This window comes from Rhinolophus sinicus, linkage group LG09 (genome assembly GCF_036562045.2).
Source record: "Rhinolophus sinicus isolate RSC01 linkage group LG09, ASM3656204v1, whole genome shotgun sequence".
Lineage (NCBI taxonomy): Eukaryota > Metazoa > Chordata > Mammalia > Chiroptera > Rhinolophidae > Rhinolophus > Rhinolophus sinicus.
In genome coordinates, this window is record NC_133758.1 from 55,812,167 (window position 1) to 55,828,203 (window position 16,037).

At 40.2% G+C, this 16,037-nt stretch overlaps 1 protein-coding gene across 16 annotated transcripts in view; it reads right to left on the reverse strand.

Moving 5' to 3' along the window:
• Positions 1-16,037, reverse strand: part of SLC41A3 (solute carrier family 41 member 3) — a 71,627-nt gene that overhangs the window by 52,471 nt on the left and 3,119 nt on the right. For 11 of the 16 annotated variants that reach the window (XM_074340437.1, XM_074340445.1, XM_074340435.1 and 8 more), the window contains exon 2: positions 7,213-7,499. The exons of 1 other annotated variant lie outside the window; for it this stretch is intronic. In XM_074340437.1, coding sequence (XP_074196538.1) covers positions 7,213-7,467 — 255 coding nt within the window. In that variant the 5' untranslated portion in view covers positions 7,468-7,499. The remainder of the gene's footprint in view (positions 1-7,212; positions 7,500-16,037) is intronic. 4 more of the 16 variants (XM_074340434.1, XM_074340443.1, XM_074340440.1 and 1 more) reach the window with 1 other exon arrangement.

Sequence of the window (16,037 nt, forward strand, 5' to 3'; positions counted from 1 at the left end):
TTTTTTGTCCACACATTTAAGTTACAAAGTGGCAAATGGACCCCCAACTGAGGGAACTGATAAATCTGGCATTGATTTATGTGGATTCATGCTCTCTGGGGATACACACTCCTTGCACCCCCACCCTCACAGGTCCCTCAACTGCAGTTATTGGCCACAAAGGGGAATTTGTATAAGTTCACCATGGGGTCCTCTCCCTCCTGTTCAAGAGCCTAATTCACTTGCTAGGGAGGGGAGGCACTTCATCTTCTCCCTAGAAGCTCTAATCACCACTAAGGTTTAAGTTGGTGTCAAGGCATCAGAGGTCAATGTGCTGTAAAGCCTAAAACTAAGAGTATTATGAGCTCCTGTGACATTTGGGGGAAGGCAGCTGGGGCCTGAATAGACTAACCACATGGCCCCTCCCAATCTGTTCCCACAGATAAGATCCCCTAGCCCACAACACTTCTTTTCATGGGAACTGTGCTTTCTTATTCCGGAGTAGTGGGTGCTAGTTCCCTGCCAGCCTGTGAACAAGCCAGTCACACCCTCCTGCAGAAACCAGAGACTCCCCCACCCTTTGATACCACACAGTACCTCCCACAGTCCCTTTGGGTACACTCTGCTGCCAAATGCACCCTCCTTTGGACTCTATGTGACACACTGGCCTCTCCTGGCTGTGAGTACATGTGATTAATAATGCACTGTTGATTTTCAACTGTCCAGTGTCATGTGCTGTGTGTTCAACCATCCCCATAACCCTACAGTGGGAATCCCTTCCTCATCAACGGGGTGAAGAGGAGGCAATCACAACAGGCTGGCTCATCCCATGTCACCCAATCCAGTCTCCAATCTCTTCCATCATATAACTCTCCATCCCCTTGCCTTTCCTTTCAGCCAGCTGACTTTCCCTGTTGCCTTCCTATGCTGTTCCAGGTCTTTGCTAAGGTGCGATCCCTGCCAGACCCTCACTCCTCTTTATCTCCACTCCACCCACATGGGGCTCAGGGTTCCTGACTACCCTATAGACCAGCACTGTGGATTGCTAGTTTGAACTTCTGATATATGTAACACAATGAGAGTAGATTCATGACAAAGAGTAGAGTTCTGTCTTCTTCATAAGAACACATACTGGACAACTATGTAAGAGATAGCTTCTGTTTCTAAGGAGGGCACAGGCTCAGAGTCTTAAAGAAAGCGTATTGATTTGATTACATAAAAAAAAAATGCACAGCAAAAAACCCCCACCAAAAGCAAAGTCAAAAGATAAACAGAAAAATGGGAAACATATTTACAATCCATATCACAATATAAGGGCCAATTAACAATATATAAAGAGCACTTAGGTATCAATAAGAAAAAGGAGACCCATTCCAAAGAAATATGGGCAAAGAATATAAACAGAAAGGTCCAAAGATATTTGGATATTTGGTTATTCATTGCAGCATAAGCTCACTCACTCATGATAAGAAATGTAAATTACACTACACTGGACATGGCAGGCAGCACTCCATGATGACCCCAATGATCCCTGCTTCCTATACTGACACTCTTGTGTGGGCTGAACTCAGTGACTTGCTTCTAGCCAAGAGAAGCAAAGTGGCGCTTCTGTGATTAGGTTATAAAAGATAGTGATTTTTGTCTTGCTAGCAGACTCTTATTTCCTTCTCAGACCACATACTTTGATCACGCAAGATACCATGCTGGAGACGTCCACAGGGGAAAGAACTGAGGGTGGCCTCTGGGCAACAACCACTGAGGAACTGAGGCCCTCAGTCCAACAACTTGCCAGGAGCTGAATCCTGCCCACATCATGTGAGAGGATGACTACAGCCATGGCTGACACCTCGACTGTAGCCTCATGAGACAGCCTGAAGCAGAAAACCCAGATAAACTGGATCTTGGTCCACTGCAACAATGAGATAATGCATTTTGTTTTATGTGGCAAAGTTCTGTAATAATTTGTTATACAGTAATAGAAACAAATACAGTACAATGAAATGCAATTTCCCATCTGTTAGATTGTTAAAGATCAAAGAGGCTGGAAATAGACTATGTTAATGAGTGCTGGGGAACAGATATTTCCCTATGGTGTTAGAGGGAGTATAACTGGTCCCACCTCTTAAAATCATCTAGGTGATCTGGTGATATCTATCAAAGTCACAAATGCACGTACGCTTTGACTCAGCAATTCTACTTGCAACAGTTTATTCTACTCATTTACTCAGACATGTATAAAATGTCAAGGTTATTCATTGCAGCATTTGTTAGGGATACCATTTTAAGCTGTTACTATGGGCTGAATTGTGTACCCCCACCCCCAACAAAATAAAAGTCCTAACTAACCCCCAGTACCTCAGAATATGACTGTATTTGGAGATAGGGCCTTTAAAGAGGTAATTAAATTAAAATGAGGTCATTAGGATGGGCCTTAATTCAATATGACTGGTGGCCTTATAAAAGGAAATTTGTGCCATGAGATGAAACAGTACCATTTTCCGACGACATGGATAGATCTTGAGATTATAATGCTGTGCGAAATAAGTCAGACACAAAAAGTTGAGAACCATATGATTTCACTGATGTGGGATATAAGTCTGAAAACAACAAAAGAACAAGACAAATGAAGAAACAAAAACTCATAGACACAGACAATAGTTTAGTGGTTACCAGAGGGGAAGGGGGAAATGGGGTGGTAGATGAGGATAAACTGGATCCAATATACGGTGATGGAAAGAGAACTGACTCTGGGTGGTGAATATACAATGTGATGTATAGAACTGTACACCTAATGTATTACAGAATTGTATACCTGAAATCTATGTAACTTTACTAACAATTATCACCCCAATAAACTTTAATTTAAAATAACGAAAAGAAAAAAGGAAATTTGGACATAGACACAGAGGGAAGACCATGTGAAGACACAGGAAGAAAATGGCCATCTACACACTAACTCCTGCTGATAACCTTCATCTTGGACATCTAGCCTCCAGAACCGTGAGAAAATAACTTTCTGTTGTTTATGCCTCCCAGTATGTTGTACTTTGTTATGGCAGCCCAAGGAAACTAATACATTGTTAAATTTAAAAGCATATCAGAGGGAAATGGTTAAATAAATTCTGGTATATCTATATGATGGGCTATTGAACAATCATTAAAAAAAAAGGAAGCTCTTAATATATCTATAAAGAATAATCTCCAAGATATATTGTAAAGTAAAAAAAACAAAAACAAAAAAAAACCCATAGCACTCAACAGTTTGTATATGGGTAAAAGAGTGAGAAAAAACACAGAGACAGATGAACAGATAGAAATATATGTTTGTACATGCCTAAAATATATTCAGGAAAAAATACAACACCTGGGTCCCTTTAGTTATCTCTGGGTAGACTGGGGAGCCTTGTCCCTGTGCACATTTGTGAACCTTTTGAACAGTGAACCACATAAATGTTTTATCTTTTCCAGAAAAAACAATTAATTAAAAAAAAGTGTAGCCTGTACTGTCAGTCAGTTCACATTCAAACAGTGTAGAGTATCAGATTAATGCACAAGGTAACAAGAAATGGCAAACATCCTATCAGCTACAGAAACGATGCCCTGTGTGAAGATAAAATGTTGGGCTGGCACCTAAGGAAAGACTCCATGAAAGACTGCCTATGTGAACAGGGTCAGCAAAGACAACAGCAGCCTCTCCACTCAGGGTTGGTGAGAAAAAAAAGACACAGGGAGAGGACAACCCACGTGAGGAAAGCCAACACTTGCTGGCTAGAGCTGCAGGATAAGGGCCATGCCAGCATCGAGCCAGTGGGGCACCACTGCCCCTTTTCGACCTTTGTCACAGAACCTAACTGCACAAAGGAACCCACCTCGTGAGGCAGGTGACCCTCTCCTCTGCTCAGATCAATCAGGCCATGCCAATCATGGCCATTCCATTCCCTTTGCCAGTATTTGATTTCAAAGTGCAACATGCCTCAAATCTGGCCAGTGAGAAGTTGGGAGCTCTGTTGGGGTCTCCTAGGGAAGTTTCCTTATGCTTAAGAAGGAAGAACCAGAACAGATGGTCCATTCTTCTCTCTGGATATGATGTGGCCATGAGGACAAAGATGACCCGGCAGGAATTTGGAAAGATCCTGGGTCCTTGGAGGTTATTAGTTGGTGATGACATCACTTTTCAATCCTGAATCACCCTGTCTTGGAAAAATCTCGTTTTGGCAGATGACATATTTCCTTCTAATTGAACTCACTATAGATCATGTTTTCTAGTGTTTGTAGCTGAAACCATCCTAATTGATACAACTGAGGTGAGCCCAGGATGCTTCGATGTCCATTTTAGGAGTATGAATTATATCCCATCAGCAGTAGAAAACCAACAGATTTTAAAACTCAGAAAGACCTGCATTGTGGAGATCCCCGACATGGCGCTCAGGCAGTGACCCCCAACATGGGTGCACACAATCCAATGGCATGTGAGAGAAATGCTAGAACAGATATTTCTGCCTAATTTTTACCCTTTTATATAAGTTCTTAAAAATCTGCACAGTACTATATGTGATAGAATATCAATGACAACAAGGATAACAGTAGTTAATTCTCACTGGGTGCTTTCTAATGCCAAGCAGTATTATAAACACTTTCCAGTCCTCTTAACAACCTTATAGGGTCATTTCTAATTTACAGATGAGAAAACTGGGGAACAGAGAGCAACTTGCTTAACTGACAAAGGTCAAACTCAAACCCAGTTAGTTTAGCCCTAGAATTTGGGCTCTTAATTACTATAACACTGCCTCTCCATATGTAATTTATAAAGCTATGTGTATATGTGTGTGTATGTCTTTGTGGTATGTATAATTTCTAAACCAAAGTATGTATGCGTATGTATTGGGGACTTATACATGTGAATGTGTATATAAATATATATGTCAGTGTATATATAAATATACATATGTGATGTATCAATATGCATGCGTACGTATGGGGAAACATGGTTAGTGATGTTATACTGATAGAAACACTCAACAGACTTCTTGAAAATGGCTGGTATAGAGAATGGACTGCAGGGAGTGAGACCTGAAGTAAGGAGGGTGGTGAGGAGGCTGAGGCAGGAGGTGGCAGTGGGGTGGGGAAGAGGGAATCCATGGGAGGAAATCTTTGGGATGTGGAACTCCTGGTACATGGAAGCCAGGCACTGAGGTGCTCTTGAGGTTAGAGCAGTGTTGACTGACCACAGGTTAAAGAAGGATGTAGGACTAGAGGGTATCAGGTCACTGGGAGGAAGAAGAGGACCGAGGGTCTGGAAGTTACAGAGACCAGACATAGGGCATGGGGCTAAGTCAGACTGGGACAGAGACTCCAATTGAGGAACAACTATCCTGGGGCCTGACAAGATCCAGGTGGAACCTGGAAGTGGAGCTGGCAGTGGTGCTGGGATGTTATGAGGAACTGGACAGCTGGGGTGCTGGGAGGGTCACTGAGAAGTCCATAAGGAGCAGGGCCAGATAGTAACAGAGTGAAGTAGGATCGCGCCACAAGAGGGAGTGGTGGGGACTGTGCCAAACCAGAGCACACAGACACCTATGGTGGGCAGCAACCAGATGGTAGCCATGAGGGAATGAGGATCCAATGTTTTAGGAGTTGCCAAGTTTTCTAGAGAAAAAAGGAATTCGGATTTTTACATGAAATCTCCTGATTTTTAAGTGTTACTTTAAAAAAAACTTTAAATCCCTAGCCATACAGCTAAGTGGCAGACTGGAACTCAAACCCTGATTGGTTCCAAATCAGTGAGGGGTGGGGTACAAGGTCCTTGGTGGCACAGGGCCCTGTAACAGTGAGTGAGGCAGAGGTGGGGAGTGATGGACATGTCAACCCTCTTCCTCCCAGCTTGCCTCACTCAAGACAATCTTTGTTTGCAGCTGGTTGCCAAATAATAGAAAATAACTGACCGGTAATGACTTAAAGTGTTCTTGGGTCCCATACTTTTACAGGGAAGACTTCTTAAAATCATGCTGATAAAAGGAACGGGGGGGGGGCCGGCCCGGTGGCTCACGGGGGGGGGGGGGGCTGGCCCGGTGGCTCAGGCGGTTAGAGCTCCGTGCTCCTAACTCCGAAGGCTGCCAGTTCGATTCCCACATGGGCCAGTGGGCTCTCAACCACAAGGTTGCCAGTTCAATTCCTCGAGTCCCGCAAGGGATGGTGGGCTCTGCCCCCTGCAACTAAGATTGAACACGGCACCTTGAGCTGAGCTGCCTCCCAGATGGCTCAGTTGGTTGCAGCGTGTCCTCTCAACCACAAGGTTGCCGGTTCGACTCCCACAAGGGATGGTGGGCTGTACCCCCTGCAACTAGCAACGGCAACTGGACCTGGAGCTGAGCTGCACCCTCCACAACTAAGACTGAAAGAACAACAACTTGAAGCTGAACAGAACCCTCCACAACTAAGATTGAAAGGACAACAACTTGACTTGGAGAAAAGTCCTGGAAGTGCACACTGTTCCCCAATAAAGTCCTGTTCCCCTTCCCCCCCAAAAAAAATAAAATAAAATAATTGAACATTAAAAAAAAAAAAAAAAAGGAACGGGGCTTTGATGGTGGAAGAACAGGAAAGGTATGGTACATGCATAACTTTTTTGTTTGATGGGTAACTCTCAGTTCCTCACTCTATGGGATTCTGGTAGGGTATAAATCAAGGGACCCTGACTCTCCTCAAAGAGTGATGACAACATAAGTCATGCTGGCCAAGCAGAGATTGTCATCCCTCAGGTAATAGTGATGATTGGAATAGGAGTGGACCTTTGACATCAGGGTCAATTTTTGGAGAGTGATGTGGATATTGACAAAGACCTCTCTCTCCTTCTCTCTAATAACATATGCACAAAGGATAGATTGCCAAGGGCCACCCACTTCTCTAGGTACAGAAACTTGCCTGCAAATGAAACAGAGCTGAAAGACAGAAAAAGAGCCAGCATCCTGTCATCATTTAAGCACTTGGATCACACCATGCCTGATATTCAACCCCTTAGAGATTTAAATTATATGAGTTAATCAACTGTCTTTGAAAGCTTAATCTAGGTTAAATTTAGTCTCTGTCACAAGTAAATAAAAGAACCTTGCCCAATTTATAGAAACGTATTTGAGAAGAGGAGGCCCTGCCCCATGCTCCTCAAGCTGGGCCCAATGTGTGGCTGCCATTAAACAGTGCCCCCACCACCATCATCCTTATATAGCTCCCTCTTACCTGGAAAGAATTCAAAAGTATGCCAGCCCCAGACAGTCCCAGGCCTGCAAACATAAAGGGCACTATCACCTGAAGGCCAATGGACAAGGCGGTCTCCCTGCTGAGCTCAGTCCCCAGTGGTTTAGGGGACACCCTTTGGCTCTCAGGGACACTCAGAGGTCCATCTTCTGAAGCTCTAGGGAGTCTTCCTGTGCTGAGGGTATGCCGCAACCCTAGCTCCTCTGCTCTCCGCTGTCGGGTCTCTGTTCCATCCATGTGAGCACAGCTGAGCTCCTGGCAGTTTTAATCTAGGAGACACAAAGCAACAGGGGTTGTAGGGCAGAGTTCCTGACCCTTAATGGTGCTGACACCCTGTAAGTCTTCAAGACCTTCTGTCCACCAGAGGCTGGCATCATTCCAGCCAATCCACAGCCTTTCACTTGGTGCCTGCTCCATATGGCTTCCTGCAACCCCAATTTACATAAATTTTTACTTAATATGTTTGAGGGGAAAAAAGTTACATATAGGAGAGAACATTATAATATATGAATTGGAACCAGCAAAACTGGTGGTATAAGGACCTGTGAAATTTCTCTCATTCATAAAAGTAACAGGAAAACTGGCAAAAAATTATGAGAATCAACTTTTTCTGAACTCTGGAAATTAATCAAAGGCTTACAGCAAAACAAGGAACATTTATTCAAGAGAAAATGCTGAATCTCAGCAAGACCAGCAATACTGTAACATCCGGAATGTTTTAACTTGCCTTTAGTCCTATCTTCTGCTTTCTGGCTCTGCGGCAGCCTTAAAAACCAATAGGCTGGAGAGAACAGAATGGGCAAGAGCTCTTTCAAAGCCTCATTCTCAAAGAACTGTCATTATTTGGCCTATCAGGTGGTTCACTGTAAAGATGCCACCTGCAGATTGTCTGTATTTCACTTGACTTGTAGTTCACTTAGTATAAAAAGGGTTCTCCCTAGGGAACATTTGTTGAAAACAATTATAGGTACTTTGTGGCTGCCTGAAGCAGTGGACAATAGTTGGGTAAGTAATATACTAACCAAAAACCTAAAAGGAAAAGCTGGGGAATGAGATGCATAGGCAGGATTTAAAAAGCTCCTACACATTTCTGGGAGTCTAGAAGGTAACCCACATTGAGCTGGGCATATGCTCAGAAAATACCTGAGAAGGCCCTAAGCTCTCACCACTGCCTGATATGGAGTCTTTGCACAAGCAGAAAGTGAAAAAGCTAAGGCAGAGTTGTACCAACCTGACTGAATGTTAAAGGTGTGCCCCAACACACACACAGAGCCCCTTGCCAAAGATTGGGAGACTTACTGGTTCCAGGCATGGCGTTCAGGCAATCTCTAACCAATCATTATCTGACCACAAAGCAAAAACTTCAGTGACAACAAAGAATATAGACTAAATAATTTGTTCAGAAAAGTCTCTAACAAACAACTAGAACAAGCAGCAATAACAAGAAACCCTAAGAGGAGAGAATCTGATTTCCAGAGTTGTCACATTATGTAATTTTAAATGTCCAGTTTTTAATTTAAAAAAATAAGACATGCAAAGTAACATGAAAGTATGGCCCACACACAGGGGAAAAAAAACAATTAATAAGAATTATCCGTGAGGAAGCACAGACTTTGGACTAACTAGGCAAAACTTTTAGTCAGCTATTTTAAATGTTTAAAGAAATTATGGAACCATGTCTAAAGAACTAGAGGAAAGTATGAAAATAAAGTTTAACCAAGTAGAGAATATCAATAAAGAAATAAAAATTATTTTTAAAACAACCAACAGAAATTCTGAAGTTGGAAAATATAACAGCTGAAATGAAAAATTCCCTAAAGGAGCCCAAGAGCTGATTTGAAAAGAGAGAATAAAGAACCATTGAGCTGAAAGATATTACCCATTTTAAAGAACAAAAAGAAAAATGAACAAGTCCTCAGAGACCTATAGGACACCATCAAACGTACCAACATACACATAACTGGAGTCTCAGAAAGCGAAGAAGAGTAACAGAGTCCAAAAGAATATCTGAAAACATAATGAGCAAAAGCTTTCCAAATTTGATTAGAAAAATTTCCATATTCAAGCTCAACAACTTTCAAGTAGGATAAATAGTAATATAAAGAGATGGACACCAAGACATACCATTATCAAACTGTCAAAAGTCAAAGACAAAGAAAAAATTGTAAAGGCAGGGAGAAGCAAATCATATACAAGGGATACTCAATAAGATTAACAGCTTTTTTCTCATCAGAAGCCATGAGGCCGAAAAGCAGTGGAATGATACATTTAAAGTGCTGAAAGAACAAAACTTCCATCCAAGAGCTCTATAAGCAACAAAAGTATCATTCAAAAATGGAGAAATTAAGAGATTTCCAGATAAACAAAAACTGAGAGAATATGTCACTAACATACTTGCCGTACAAAAAATACCAAAGAGTGTCTGTCAGACTGAAATGAAAGGACCTAGACAGAAGTTCAAATCCACATAAAGGTAACCTCAAAGAGCTATATAAAGGTAACTACATAGGCAAACTTTTGTTGTTGTTGTTAGTAACACTTTTTTCTTTTATCTGATTTAAAGACAACTGCATAGCAGTAATTATAAATAAGTGTTTATGGGCACACAATCTATAAAATGCAGTTCGTATGACAATAAAAGCACAAAGGGGAAGTGTATAGAGCTATATAGAACAAAGTTTTATACACTAGTGAAATTAAGTTGCTATTAATTTGAATTATAAGCTAAGGTGCTAATTGCAACCCTCAGAGCAAATGATAAGAAAATAAAGATGATACATTAGAAAATATCTATCTAATTCAAAAGAAGGAAGTAATGGAGGTTCCAGGAACAACAACAAAAAAACCCGGTAAGACCTAGAAAACAAATAGCAAAATGGCAGATATAAGTCCTATCTTATTAGTAATTACATTAAATAAATTGATAGATAAAAGTAAAAGGCTTGTAAAAGATATACTATGAAAATAGTAACCAAAGAGAACTGGAGTGCTTTACTATTATCAAGCAAAATAGATGTTAAGACAAAACTGTCACTACAAAGGACATCTGATAATGATAAAAGATCAATATATCAAGAAGACATGACAATTATAAGTATATATACACCTAACAACATAATCACAAAATACATGAAGCAAAAACCTGACAGAATTGAAGGTAGAAAAAGATAGTCTCCTCCACAATAATTGCTGGAGACTTCAATACTCCACTTTCAATCATCAATTAGAACAGCTAGACAGAACAGCAGCAAAAAAACAGACACCTTGAACGATACTATGAGCCAATTAAGTCGAACTGACATCTACCCAACACTCTACCCAACAAAAGCAGAATATACATTCTTATAATGCGCATGAAACTTTCTCTAAGATAGACCATATATCAGGCAAAAAAGTAGTCTCAAATTTAAAAGGATTTAAATCATATAAAGTGTGTTCTCCAACCACAATCGAATGAAATGAGAAATAAAGAATAAAAGAAAATTTGGGAAGTTCACAAATATTTGAAACAACACACTCTTAAATAACTAACAGTTCAAAAAAGAAATCAGAAAATTATCTGAGATGAATAAAAATGAAAATATAACATACCCAAACTTATGGGATCTGTCAATTCAGTGCTTCAAAATAAATTTATAGCTGTAAATGCTGATACTAAAAAGGAGAGCTCAAATTAATTAATTTTTCACCTTAAAAAAATATGAGAAAGAAGAGCAAACTAGCCCCCCCAAAGTAGAGGGCAGGAGGTAATAAAGATTAGAGTGGTGATAAATGAAATATCGAATAGAAAAACAATAAACTAAATCAACAAAACCAAAAGTTGGGCCTTTGGAAAGACTGACAAATTTGACAAACCTTCACCTAGACTGACCAAGAAAATAAGAGAGAAGATTCAAATACTTAAGAGCATACATTACTTACAAATTTACAAATATAAAATTAATTATGAGGGAATACTATGAAAAACTGTACACCAACAAATTAAAAAACCTAGATGAAGTGGACAAATTCTTAAAAACACACAAACAAAACTAGGTAAGAAATTTAAACCTTTTAATAGACCTATAACAATGAAAAGATTAATTTAAATTAGTAATAGAAACATCCTCATAAAGAAAAGTCCAAGATCAGATGGCTTCACTGGTAAAATCTACCAAACGTTTAAAGAATTAAAACTAGTCGTTCACAAACTATCCCCTCCCCCCTCCCAAAAAAAAAAAAAAAAAAAAAAAACAGATGAGGAGGAAACACTTCCCAACTTGTTCTACAAGGCCAGTGTTACCCTGATACCAAAACCAGAGAAACGAAACCTAAGAAAACTACAGACCAATATGTCTTATGGACATAGACACAAAAATCATCAACACAATACTAACAATCTGAATGCAGACATATTAAAAAACCTACACAACATGACCAAATGCAACTTTTCCCAGGAATTCAAGGTTGGCTCAATACCTGAAACTCAATCAATGTACTATACCATATTAGTAGAATAATGGATGGGGAAACATGATCATCTCAATAGACTCAGAAAAGGCATTTGGCAATATCCAACACTCTTTCATAATAAAAACACTAAAAAACTAGGAATAGAAGGAAATTACCTCAACCTGATAAAAGGAATCTATGAGAAACCTAGTTAACAAATTTACCTAATGGTGAAAGATTAATAGTATTCCCCCTAAGATTAGAAACAAGACAAGGATGCCTGCCATTGCCACTTCTGTTAAACATTGTAACTGAGCACAGCTAGGTAAGAAAATGAAATAAAAGGCATCCAAATTGGAAAGGAAGAAATAAAACTATATTTACAGATGACATGATCTTATATAAAGAAAATCCTAAAGAATGAACACACAGAGAGAACAATTATCACAGTTAATAAGTTCACTATGGTTGTAGGATACAAGATCAATACAAAAAAATTAAGTTTTATTTCTATATACTAGCAATAAACAAATCAAAAATTAAACTAAGAAAACAACTGCATCTGAAATAGCATCAAAAAGAACAAACTACTTAAGAATAAATTTCACAAAAGAAGTGTAAAACTTTTACCCTAAAAACTGAAAATAATTGTTGAAAGAAAAATTTTCTGCTTTTGATTTGGCTAGCAGAACCCACCACAAGTAAAAATGGACTGAAATATACTACTTGCTCACCCCCACGCCTGGCCCTGACAGCCTGTTCTGATGCAGTTTCTCCAAGCAGCTCCTTCATGTCACTCAGGCCTCACTCCAACATCCCCTCCTTAAACAGGCCTTCTCTGGCCTTCTCTGGCCTTCCTCTCCAAAGCTGAGGCATATCACCAGCTTTATTGTTTTCGTAGCCCTTATTACCATCTAACACTGATTTATGCATCTTGTGTCTGTCTCTTTTCACTCGACTGTGACGACCACCCCACCACAGCATCCAGCACAGTGCCAGCCCATGGCACACATACGCATGTCTTTTAAAAGATATCTAAGGGCCTGCTTTTTACAAAATGACTATACCACATTTATTTATATAACTAATAAATCACAACTTACACATTTAACAAATTGTCCAAACATGTAAACATTGATCACATATCTCTATTTAATCAAACTCTTCTGAACTTTTAATTAAAACTACAAGTCTATTATACCAGATTTCTGTAATATTTTCAATATGCACAAAATATTATGATTACAAAATTAATCAGTTCATTTACACTAAAACTGGTTAGAAAATATCCAGTATCATGGATATAAACGTCCAGATTCATTATCTGTATTATTATTATTCTTAATCCTTTCCAATGTTGTTTTTCTAATGTATAAGTAATTTCACTATTACTTTTGTGTCTTCCTAGGGTTTCTGCTATCTCATGGGCCCTGATTCCTTTTAGTGGGGAAAGCAGTGCCATATCCTTAATCTCTTCAAAAAATAAGACACTGCTAGCAATGACATGTGTGGGAGTTCTTCAATCCTCACAAGACCTCAGGGAGGTCTATTACTGCCCCCGTTACATAGCAGAAGAAATGGGGGGGGGGGGGAGAGTCAGCAGGCCGGCCTCTCCCCCGTGCCTGGAGCCCTCCTCGGTATCTCCCCTTGCCTCTATAAAATCATTTGATGGAAACAGGAACTTTGCTCCAGGATTTGCCACATAAACAAACTCCCTTGACCTCAAGCTACCCTCTAGCCCTCTCCCCATTTTCTCCTCCCCTTCAGGACACGATTACACAGAGACATGTCCCCACTGCCTCTATGTCCCACCTCCCCTGTGTTCAAGCACCCCTCTGGCTCCTTCCTGCACAAACTGCCCCTGCCAAGGCCAGCAGTCCCCTGCATGATGCCAAACAACCACTAGACCTGTGCCCGATGTCTTGGCCACTCACGGTGGCATGAGATGCTCAATGCTTGAGTCTTGCCCACCATGGCTTTCCCATGTCCTTGTCCCACAGCTGTGCCCCACACCCCTACTACATAGGACTTTAGCCCCTGCTCCTTTTCATCCCTCTTGATAAAGTCCTCACCACCCAGACAATGCTGCTGACCCTCAAAAATAATGCCAAGCTCTCATTTCTGGAAGTAGCTGTACTGGAGCCACCCCCTTCCTGCTAAGTCTAGCTGAACTTTGACCAATATCTTCCTGCTAAAGCCCACAAAACATTCCACCCTCCTCCCCAAGTCAGGACACTCTTTTGCCGCGTTCTTGTGCCCAGGATTCTACAATAAAGGCTATGTTAACATGCTCTGACTGATTTTCTTTCTCGTGTGACTCCCTGAGACCCCTTCTTTCAGCTTAGGGTTGCTAGACTTAGCAAATAAAATGGGACACACTTATGCTGAAAAGTGATTCAGACCTCCTACTCAGCTAAGAGGCATCTCGAATATGGCAAGTCTAATGTAGAACTCTTGATTTCCAATTCTGTCTCTCTGTCTCTTCCTTCTAGTAAAAGGCACCATTATCCACCCAGATGGTCAATGTAGGAGAAATGGCTTGGGGTAAAGGAGACATGAAGATATAATCCTTTGGATTTCATACACATCTATATCGTTCGGACTTTTCCCTGATATGAATGTGCACTATTTATTAAACACACACACACACACACACACACACACACACACACAAAACCTATTTTTTTAGAGCAGTTTTAGGTTCACAGCAAAATTGAGAGGAAGGTACAGAGATTTCCCATACACCCCTCCCCCACACGTGCACGGCTTCCCCCATTATCAACATCCTACACCAGAGTGATGCATTTGTCAGATGAACCTACACTGACATCATTATCACCCAAACTCCATAGTTTATGAGGTTTACTCTTGGTGTTGCACATTCTGTGGGTCTGGACAAGTGTATAATGACATGTATCCACCATTACTGTACCAGACAGAAAAGTTTCAGTGCCCTAAAAACCCTGTGCTTTACCTACTCATCTCTCTCTCACACATCATGCACTTTTTCTTTTAAGCTTGTAAGAGTTTATTTGAGCTAAACTAACAACAATTGCCAGGAAGCAAAGTCTCAACAGATAGAGAAAAGGCTCCCTCGTGCACTGTTAAAAGGTATTTTTTTAAGCAATTGACATTTGTAAACAAAATTAGCAGTGGTCTATTATCATTTATGCACGGTGAGAATCATTGATTTATCATTCATTCAACAAATAATGTTTTCTTCTCTCGTTTTATGCCTTGCATTTTCTAGGCACCAAGAATATACTGAAAAGCAAGACAGATAAAGGTGTTGCTCTTGGGGAAATTTACATTCTAGCTGCAGAGACAGAAATAAACAAGAAAATAAATAAATAAACAAGATAAATAAAGTATGAATAAAATTAAATACAGTGAATTGATAGGGACAATCTGGGGAAGTTGGATGGGATGGTTTGGATGGACAATCAAGGAAGATCCCACCCTAGAAGACAGGGTGGGAGCCCCATTGACAAAAAAGGTGCCAATTGTGCAAAGTCTAGGGGAAGACTTCTCAAGAAACAGCAGCAAGCACAAAGGCACTGGGGTAGGGCAAACTTGGCACTTCTGAGGAAGGAAAGGCAAAGAGGTAAAAACATCTGGGGAAGGTGGACAGTGAAAGTGGATGGTAGGAAGTTAGGGCAGAGCAGAAAGCAGGGCCTTATACGCCCAACAAAGAGTTCATGTTTCTTCTTCAGGATGAGGTGAAAGCATTGGATGGTTCTGAGCAGGAGGATGACGTGATAATGTGTTGTTTTCAAAAGACCATTGGTGTTTTCCCCACTAAAAGGAATCAGGGCCCGTGAGTGACCCTAGATGACCCCCGTGGTGAGATAGCAGAAACCCTAGGAAGACACAAAAGTAATAGTGAAATTACTTATACATTAGAAAAACAACATTGGAAAGGATTAAGAATAATAATAATAAAGATAATGAATCTGGACATTATATCCATGATACTGGATTTTTTCTAACCAGTTTTAGTGTAAATGAACTGATTAATTTTGTAATCATAGTATTTTGTGCTTACTGAAAATATTACAGAAATCTGATATAACAGACTTGTAGTTTTAATTAAAAGTTCAGAAGAGTTTGATTAAATAGAGATACGTGATCAATGTTTACATGTTTGGACAATTTGTTAAATGTATAAGTTGTGATTTATTAGCTATGTAAATAAATGGGGTGTAATCATTTTGAAAAAAGCAGGCTCTGAAATATCTTTTAAAATGTTGACTGTTCAACAAGTATTCTGAAATAATGAATTAGGTGTTAACAAAGTCAGGTAGGGGGAAGGTCTGTACAAGTATCCAGACATCCAGGCTTTATGAACAACAGCAAAGAGAGGGTGTCCAGATGTC